General features: G+C 46.5%; 1 protein-coding gene across 1 annotated transcript; it reads right to left on the bottom strand.

The window, feature by feature from the left end:
- Positions 1–2,370: 2,370 nt before the first annotated feature.
- On the bottom strand, positions 2,371–6,946 carry LOC138974635 (G-protein coupled receptor GRL101-like). The gene is made up of 3 exons (XM_070347360.1): positions 6,371–6,946; positions 5,103–5,192; positions 2,371–4,425 (listed from the first exon to the last, which is right to left on the bottom strand). The coding sequence occupies exons 1-3, from the start codon at positions 6,944–6,946 to the stop codon at positions 2,371–2,373; spliced, it is 2,721 nt and encodes a 906-aa protein (XP_070203461.1).
- Between the last annotated feature and the right edge of the window lie 2,827 nt (positions 6,947–9,773).

Below are 9,773 nucleotides of genomic sequence, written 5' to 3' on the forward strand. Positions count from 1 at the left end.
GGTGCGTTTGACATCGATTATGGGCAAACTACACTTTGTAAACACGGGAGCGCGTACATATGCCTTTAAGCGACGTACACCAGAGGATGCTTAATTGAGAGTCGTGTTGATTAACACCGCTTGAGAGTGCAAAGTGTAAATGACAACGTTACATGTCATTTTTCACTGGCTGCTTTCATCAGAAATATGAGTGTGTTGTCATATCGAAACGAAATGTTCTTTACCGTATAACCAGAGACTGCCTAGTACTGTATGCGGACACTATGCAATTCCACGCGAAAAGCGTGCTGACCTAAATTACAGAAGTCGCTGGGCCTTTCTCCTTTCAATGTTTTGTACTGCTCTTGTTCAGCCAGTCCTCCGTTTCTTAGACACTACATTTGGCGAGTGTGGCGCGGAAGAAGCGTTTCTTAGGCAATTTTCGCCGCGAGGAGCTCTAATTTAGCGAGTTGAACTGAACTGCACTGAACTTTATTTTACAAGGATTAAAACTTCAGGCTAGGCCATTTTCATACAATTTGTACTTAAGACGCATAAACACACACACACACACACACAAAACACACACAAACACACACACACACACACGCAAACACGTACGCACGCACGCACGCACACACACACACACATACACACACACACACACACACAGCACACACACACACACACACACACACACACACACACACACACACACACACACACACACACCAAATAAAACAGGAAAACAGATCGAGCGCTGTAGATAAACAAAGAGGTTAACTATTCCATGCCGATTGCGGACACCTCGCTTGAGAAAAAACTTTTGTTGTCACTTTCATTATTGTTTCTTCTAAAATGTGCCTGTCGAGATATCCCGCGTGCAATGTTCCAACACTCATGGTTGGTCCAAATGGTATCTGCCGTCCAACACGGACACCACTGTATATACAGTAATACCGCCGTTTCAAATACTTTGCAACATATGTAGCCCATGCAAAACATGTGTCTGTGCCCCTTCTTTTATTAAAACACAGCTTTGACCTTTGTTGATTTTAATCAACCCATTTCTTGTGCAACAATTTAAACTGATTTCGCATGCGATTATTCACTGGCATAGTTAGTACACTTGCAAGCCGTAAACGTTCTTTGTTTTTACTGTTGAGTAAAAGGTACAGTATTAAACCAAATGTCAAAGAGGTTTTATAAGGGACATTTTGAAACATTGTGTCTGTGCATAGGTTTGGTTTCGTAAACTCCGGGTTCTGCCCACAGCCCTCTTTTGATTGAATTATTCTCAACCCCCTAGCCGTAAATGTGTTCAGTTATCAATCATTATGTCAACTCTTTTTGCATTTTAATAACATCTGATAAAATATATCCATCTAGATCAGGCTTAGACCAAGAAAGACTTGTATTTCGGTAACAGCACGATGACCGATGAACGACTCGGTGACGTAGCGAGAGATGCGGTTCGTAGGTGTAACGAGATTTTGTCGAAGTAATTCGATGCTAACCCTGAAAACTTATGTTTTGCTACATTTAAAACAAATTAATGTTTGTTTCCATGTTGATGTGTTATGTACAACTACCCCCCCCCCCCCCTTTAAAACACCCCACCCCACCCCCAATTTAAGACCTCTCCCTTTTTCGGCTTGACTAAATGTATAAACAAACAAACGAAGAATGAAAATATAACAAACGAGAAAGAGTGCACGTTAACACGACTTTATTACAATTACAGATAGAAAAGATGCCTTACTTAAGAGGCGTTAATTTTTTACCCTCAATCCCTCTTAAAAATAAACTATACTTAGCCCCGAGGGAGCAAACAGGAAGTTACCAGCGCAAAAGTCAAGCGTTGAGCGAAACTGTCAAGGTCACGCGTGCAGTGTAGGTTTCAGGTCGACTTCGCTGTACAGAATTATGTTCAGGTTTCTCAGCCCTGTCTTTTCAAACACCTAGCCCCGGATAGTCATAGATAGACCACAGCTTTAACTATTCTTCCGCATAGCCTACTGCACATCTACACCCTACGCTGTCCTAACCCGGCTGCACTGATTCACACACAGCTCACACACACGTCATTCGAAAACCGGTCAACCACGACTATAAAATAATTCACGTCCATCCCGAATCTCTCGTCACAAGCGTACGCTGACTTAACACTCGTCGCATTCATTCCCCGTTCATAGCCTACCAACACTTGAGACAACTGTGTAGGGTATTTTAGACATAATAGTAGACAATGAAGTCCACAGGAGTAGACGCCTTTTAGACGCGAACGAGGAAGAAGACGTTTATTAAGCTATGCAATAAAGGAGCGGGTATCTTGGAACAAACCAAAGAAATAGCAGTTATCTTGGAGCTTGAGTGGCCTGACCCTCTTTGCTAAGCGGGTTTTACAGTTTTCGGCTTTTGCGCCGACAGGATCTGCACGAGTCGCCGATGCTGCTCTTTCCTCGCGATGCCAAAAGCAGCGGCCAGCAGATACAGACAGGGGTTCAGTGCTGACGTCAGAGGAAGCGCAATCATTGACACCGCCACGCTGACGTCACGGTCTACGCCCGTCTCCAAGGATGCCACAAGACCCACAAACCCAGTGGCCACTCTGCAAACACCGTTGATCAACACGATGTCAACCATCCGGCCACACGTGTCAACACGGGTCTGATCCTGGTCGCTGACCAAAGCCGGGTCATTGATGACGCCATGTCGAGTCTTGAGGCGGATGAGGAGACCGGCACCAGCCACGAAGGCACCAAGCAACAGGTTGGGGACGAGGTGAACAGTGGAGGCGAACAGCCAGCCGTCGTCGTGGTGATGGCGGTGGTGAAGGAGCAGCGGTCTGCACAGAGCCGTGCTGGAGAACACCTCCCAGTGCCGAGCGCCAGGGAGGAGCGGGACGATGCCGACAAGCACCCCCACCGCCCACAGCCCGGCGCTCAAGGCGTGAGCAGAACCCGGGCTAGCCAGCACGCCTGTGTGCCGGTACAGGGTCCATATGCAGTGTACGGTCAGCACACACAGCAGGGCTAGCGACACCACGCTACACGCCACCCACACAACGCCTGCCGCACTACACACCGCGCCCTGACGCCACCACACGTCACGCAGCACGTAGCTACCCCTGAACACGGCGTCAGCGACGACCAGGACCAGCAGGTGAAGACCCATCAGCAGGTCGGACAGGGATAGGTGGGACACCAGCACGCTGAAAGCTGACCTGGGTTTACGCCATCTGCACAGCACGCGCAGCGAGAAGCTGACCACGTTCCCCGCACACGTGACAGCGCACGTGACGATGGCGACCACCCTGTGCCAGCTCTGACCAATCAAATCTTCGCACGTGGAAACAATGGCGGAGGGAGAGGAACAGCGCGAAGTATCAAAGCCTGCGGGCAGCACGTGTCTACAACACAGCCAAGGATTGTCTGCGTCCACTGTGTCCAGATTCTCCAGGCCCTGGAAGATGTCCAGGCTGAACGCTGAGACTGGACAACCACGAAGGTCCAGCACACGGAGGAGGGGGAACACCTGAAACCCTTCACCGACAACGGTGGACAGGCTGCTATCAGAAAGGTTCAGCGTCTGCACAGAGCGCGCTCCCTGCAATGATCCAAAATTGAAACGCTTCAGCTGCACGCGTGATACGTCTAACCACTGAAGGTTCATGACAGGAGCAGCAGAACCAAGTATCTCCTGGAACAGCGACTGGAGAGGGTTCCCTGACAGGAACAGAACCTTGAGGCTTGGCATGAGGAGAAAGTCTGCCGCGGTGACAGCACGAAGGAGGTTGTCACTGAGGGTGAGACTGTTCAGGTTGGGCATAGGGACCCGGTCAAGGAGTGGCAATCCACAGCGAGCCAGACTCAGGTGAATCAGCATCCCGCATCCTTGCACGTCTGTTAGCGTCATCCCGCTGCCCCCAGCATCCAGGTAGCGCACGTAGGCGCGGTGCTGCTCAAGCTTGAAAGTCTGTGGGCAAAAAAAGACCCACGCGAAGCACGTGCAGTTGTCCGGACACCGCAGTCCGCAGTAGCGCTCGTCGTCGTGGAGCGGACACTGCGACCAGCCGTCACAGAGGTGCGCGGGGTGCACGCACACGTGGGAATCCCAGCAACGGTAGAACCCGGGACAGGTGTAACTCTCACAGTCCGCCTCGTCCTCCCGCCCCGGGCAGTCGTTGACACCGTTACAGCGCGTGTACACAGGCAGACAGTAACCCTTTCCAGGACACAGAAAATGGGTGCCGGCAGGGCACGAGCTCGAAGAGTTCGTCGACGTGCTCAGAGGGCGCAGAGACACTATGCCTTGTGCGTCAAAGTCGACAATGGCAGGGTAGGTTCGCGGGTAAATACCCAGAATGTCCACCCCACAGCCGTCCTCGTCACTCCCGTCGTAACAGTCGACGTACTGGTCACAGCGTGACGCCAGCGACACACACTGCACACATTAAGGGAGTTGATTATATCATGGTCACAGCGTGACGCCAGCGGTACACACTGCACACAGTAAGGGAGTTGATTATATCATGGTCACAGCGTGACGCCAGCGGTACACACTGCACGCAGTAAGGGAGTTGATTATATCATGGTCACAGCGTGACGCCAGCGACACACACTGCACACAGTAAGGGAGTAGATTATATCATGGTCACAGCGTGACGCCAGCGGCACACACTGCACACAGTAAGGGAGTAGATTATATCATGGTCACAGCGTGACGCCAGCGGCACACACTGCACACAGTAAGGGAGTTGATTATATCATGGTCACAGCGTGACGCCAGCGACACACACTGCACACAGTAAGGGAGTTGATTATATCATGGTCACAACGTGACGCCAGCGACACACACTGCACACAGTAAGGGAGTTGATTATATCATGGTCACAGCGTGACGCCAGCGGTACACACTGCACACAGTAAGGGAGTTGATGATATCATGGTCACAGCGTGACGCCAGCGACACACACTGCACACAGTAAGGGAGTTGATGATATCATGGTCACAGCGTGACGCCAGCGGTATACACTGGCCACAGTAAGGGAGTTGATTATATCATGGTCACAGCGTGACGCCGGCGGCACACACTGCACACAGTAAGGGAGTTGATGATACCATGGTCACAGCGTGACGCCAGCGGTACACACTGCACACAGTAAGGGAGTTGATTATATCATGGTCACAGCGTGACGCCAGCGACACACACTGCACACAGTAAGGGAGTTGATTATTTTATGGTCACAGCGTGACGCCAGCGGTACACACTGCACACAGTAAGGGAGTTGATTATATCATGGTCACAGCGTGACGCCAGCGGTATACACTGGCCACAGTAAGGGAGTTGATTATATCATGGTCACAGCGTGACGCCAGCGGTACACACTGCACACAGTAAGGGAGTTGATTATATCATGGTCACAGCGTGACGCCAGCGACACACACTGCACACATTAAGGGAGTTGATTATATCATGGTCACAGCGTGACGCCAGCGGTACACACTGCACACAGTAAGGGAGTTGATTATATCATGGTCACAGCGTGACGCCAGCGACACACACTGCACACAGTAAGGGAGTTGATTATATCATGGTCACAGCGTGACGCCAGCGGTACACACTGCACACAGTAAGGGAGTTGATTATATCATGGTCACAGCGTGACGCCAGCGGTACACACTGCACACAGTAAGGGAGTTGATTATATCATGGTCACAGCGTGACGCCAGCGGTACACACTGCACACAGTAAGGGAGTTGATTATATCATGGTCACAGCGTGACGCCAGCGACACACACTGCACACAGTAAGGGAGTTGATTATATCATGGTCACAGCGTGACACCAGCGGTACACACTTTTCAACTCGCCAACTGGATTGGTGAACCAGCAATGAACTGGGCCAAGAGTTTTGAAACGTTAGCATTAATGACAAACGACACCGACTAAGCAAACCAACACTTTTCTTCTTGACCATGTCTTCTTATTTGAAATCATTGAAGTCATAATGCGAATCAGGGTGCCAAATTAGACATGTTGTCACTTCTTCTCATATAAACTTGAAAAATCATGAATCAAATCCGTCTCGATGATTTTGTCACATCTGCAGAAGAAAATGGATGACCCCCAGGATGTGCTGGTATCGGTATCAACTGTCATTAACAGCAACATGATCACAATTACACAGAGGAACGCAGCTAGAATACAACAACAACACACACACACACACACGCGCACAAACACACACACACACACACAAACACACACACACACAAACAAGAACACACACACACACACACACTCTCTCTCACACACACACACACACACACACACACACACACACACACACACACGCGCACACACACACACACTCAGGTTGTTGTTACCTGACGACTATTACAATGGAAGTCTTGGAAGGAACAAGCGGGATAGTCACAGAAATCCTCATCGCTGTCGTCCACACAATCAGGACGGAAGTCACACACCTGGCTGTAAGTCACGTGTTGCTTGCCGTTAGCACAGGCGAAGGAGGGGGGCAGTGGCGTGACGTCACTCACGGTGCACGTGGAGGGGGAGGGGACACCCCAGCCCTCCCCCTCCCTTCCGTACACCCTGTTCCTGCCCGCCCAACACGCGCTCTTGACGTCACACGCCAAGAAAGACTGCACGTAGTGGCCGGATGGACAACGAGACACCGAGACGAGGTCTCTGTGCGCCCAAGACTCGTCCACCATCATTACATCCGGGACCTGTTCCTTCTTTTTCTCCTGCGCACCTGGAGGCTGCTTGAATTCGCAAAGAATGTAAATTTGTGGAAGAGCCCCGGCTTTGAAATTTAGGCAGCGGGATGCGCGAGCATATGGAGCCGTGAAAGGGACGAAGTAACACTCCTGATAAGGTCTCAGCGGGCTGGAAATGGCGAAAGGCAGGTAGGCCACTGTGTCGTCTGCCCACTTGTTCATATATCTGTAGCTTGCATACGTGGAGAGAGTATGGATTGTTAAGTGTTAGTCTCTGTCAAGGCAGTCATAGGCTGATCCACTCACTTTGACAGATCAATTTTGTGATGAATGGGTCAAATGATATTTTGTGCGCTCGATTTTTGCTAAATCATATTTTTCTGCACGCACTCAAAAAGGAAACATGAATAAAACTCCATCTTGAAAACAAAATAATTCATGCTAAAATGGGGAATACGTGGGAATTAAGTCAAACCTGACGCCCCATTAAAATACTTGAAATATATATATGTAAAATTAAAAAAAAAATTGAAAGGTTAATCCCTGTATTGAGCTGAAAGAAATATGACAGATCAATGTGAATGAAACCAGTACTTGCCATTTACTTATTGCATGCACAAGCGAAGAAAGATTAAAGTTACTCCAATGGAAAAATGTACATAATATATATCCCACCAATATTTTATTGCATAAAATGAAGTTAAAAGAAAATAATTTATGTAGTCTTTGTAATGAAATTGATTATATTGAACACTTCTTTTGGAAATGTAGTAAAATGAAATTGTTTTGGGAAAATGTTAGAAGATGTATATTTGTTAATACGGGAGAAAATATTGTATTGACAGAAAAATATGTTTTGTTTGGTTACTCTCCAGACGTGCAAACCCCCATAAACAAAATTATTAATCATATTTTGCTCATTTCAAAAATGTGTATCAGTAAGTATAGATATGGTAGACCTATTGATTTGAATGTGATGTTAGGATATGAATTAGCATTGAGATATTTCAGTATTGTGTAAATGTTGAAGGATGAATGAGAATACGTTGTAGACGGATGCTTGATTTTTTTTTATTAAAAGCCCCACAATGATGTGCTTGGCAAATTAAAAAAAAATTAAAAAAATGTGAATGAAACCAGAATGCTTCACGTAAAGATAGTACACTTGAGGCGCCAGTTTGGAATTTTTTCTGACGATTTGGACCTCAAAAAATTCAAGGGACATTCGCTGTACTGTAGTTTAGAAACACCTCCAATGATTTGCACAAAACTGCTCCTAAACTATTTCAAATAATTAAATTAATTTTAATCAGCGAGCGGTTTACTTCGCCCTTCTCCTGTGTCAGGAGTCTGGACTTCCGTTCGTCATCATACTTTATCTAGTTTTCATAGCTACCCATTCGTCAAAACAGATTAAAACCGTTGGATTGAGGAAGTCAAACCTATAGTCAATGAAACGCTTGCAAATTCCGTGCCATACTTGACTAAAACGCTTCGCTATATATATATAAACAAACAACACTTTCCTTTGGAGAATATTATCGTGTGAAACGATTACCAATCACCGCATTTAGATTTGTAAAGGCTGTTCTTAACCAGACGAACCATTGGTTCGCCGAACTAAGGTTCGCGAACCATGGTTTGTGTCTTAACTGGGTGAACTTGTTCGGCAAACTCAAGGTCTAGTTCGTCCGGTTAAGACACGAAACCTGGATCGCCGACAAACGAGGGGAGCTCACTCCGAGTCGACAATAAAAGCAAGTAAGTTATTCCCCTTCCAAAAATGGCTGCCTCCAAGACGAAATCACCGATTGAGTGGTAACTCCGTGCTGGTTGTCGATTTGGGTCTCTCCTTCCCACTTGATCATGGTGCACGAAGCCTGGTAATCTTGAACTTTAGTGTGTTAAATTCATAGCTCAGAATCGAGTGGCATACTTTACTTATTTTAGATCCAAGTACCTGTAATCAAGCCCAAGAACATTTATCATGAAATTAATTGACGGATTAAGCTCCAAACCTAAGCATAATTAATTAATTTGGTTGTTTGATCGGCGAAAATGGCGTAGGTTGTCAACCAAGGGACTTCAATTACACGACAAAGTTGCCTCCCCTGTCCGCTGACACGGATAATTCCTTCTTTGACGCATGTAATTTGTAAACAAAATGCATTCGTACCAGAGTACGCTATGATTCGTACAGTTCATCGGAGTTCATTCCGTGACTTTAAAGGGATCTAAAAGACTTGTTATGATTACAAGTGCAGGTTCTCCAAATTTGGAGGCTTGAATGCCTCTGAATTATGAGCTATGAATTTAACACATTAAAGTTCAAGATTACCCGAAGCCTTCTATGTCATTTACCCTCCTGGGTTAAAGGTTATAAATTGATTCGAGAAAATAACATCATGACTGGCATGGACTGATCATTGTGTCTACCGTGGAGCCATCGGGGTTTTATGGGAAATGCTGCACACAAAAACTTGCCTGTGAAAAGGGAAAGACGGTGACCAAAAATAAATGATGATAGCGATATTTCTAATTGTGGATCAGCAGAGTCGAGAAGCATACATGATGTTTACCAAAGTGTGTGTGCGTGTCTGTCTGTCCACGTGTGTGTTTGAGCTCTTTTCGGTACAGAATATGAGTTTGGGGATTGAGTTTTAATTTTCAAGTTATATCAGAAATTTTCTATTTGCGCTGATACACTGGAATCCCTTGTGGATGTATTGCTTTAAGGGTCTACAAATAGTACAACTGAACCAAAATCATCATGTTTCTTTACGTTTTGAGCTATTCAATTGGTCTTGGGTTTTGTTTTTAAAAAATTTGATTCCTCGTCATTCTTCTCAAAAAAAAGCTTTCATTGCGATAAACAAAACATTACTGGATAGACGTTTTCTTGGAGAACGTCTGTATTAGCAAGCATTTAAAGTAGGAGGACGATATGGAACGTACGATAAAAGGATGTGCTTTAGCTTTCTGTCTCATCATTTATAAATGTTGCCCTTCAATCACACACACACACACACACTTTTGATCCAGCTCCAAC

Source organism: Littorina saxatilis, linkage group LG8, assembly GCF_037325665.1.
Source record: "Littorina saxatilis isolate snail1 linkage group LG8, US_GU_Lsax_2.0, whole genome shotgun sequence".
In the NCBI taxonomy this organism is placed as follows: domain Eukaryota; kingdom Metazoa; phylum Mollusca; class Gastropoda; order Littorinimorpha; family Littorinidae; genus Littorina; species Littorina saxatilis.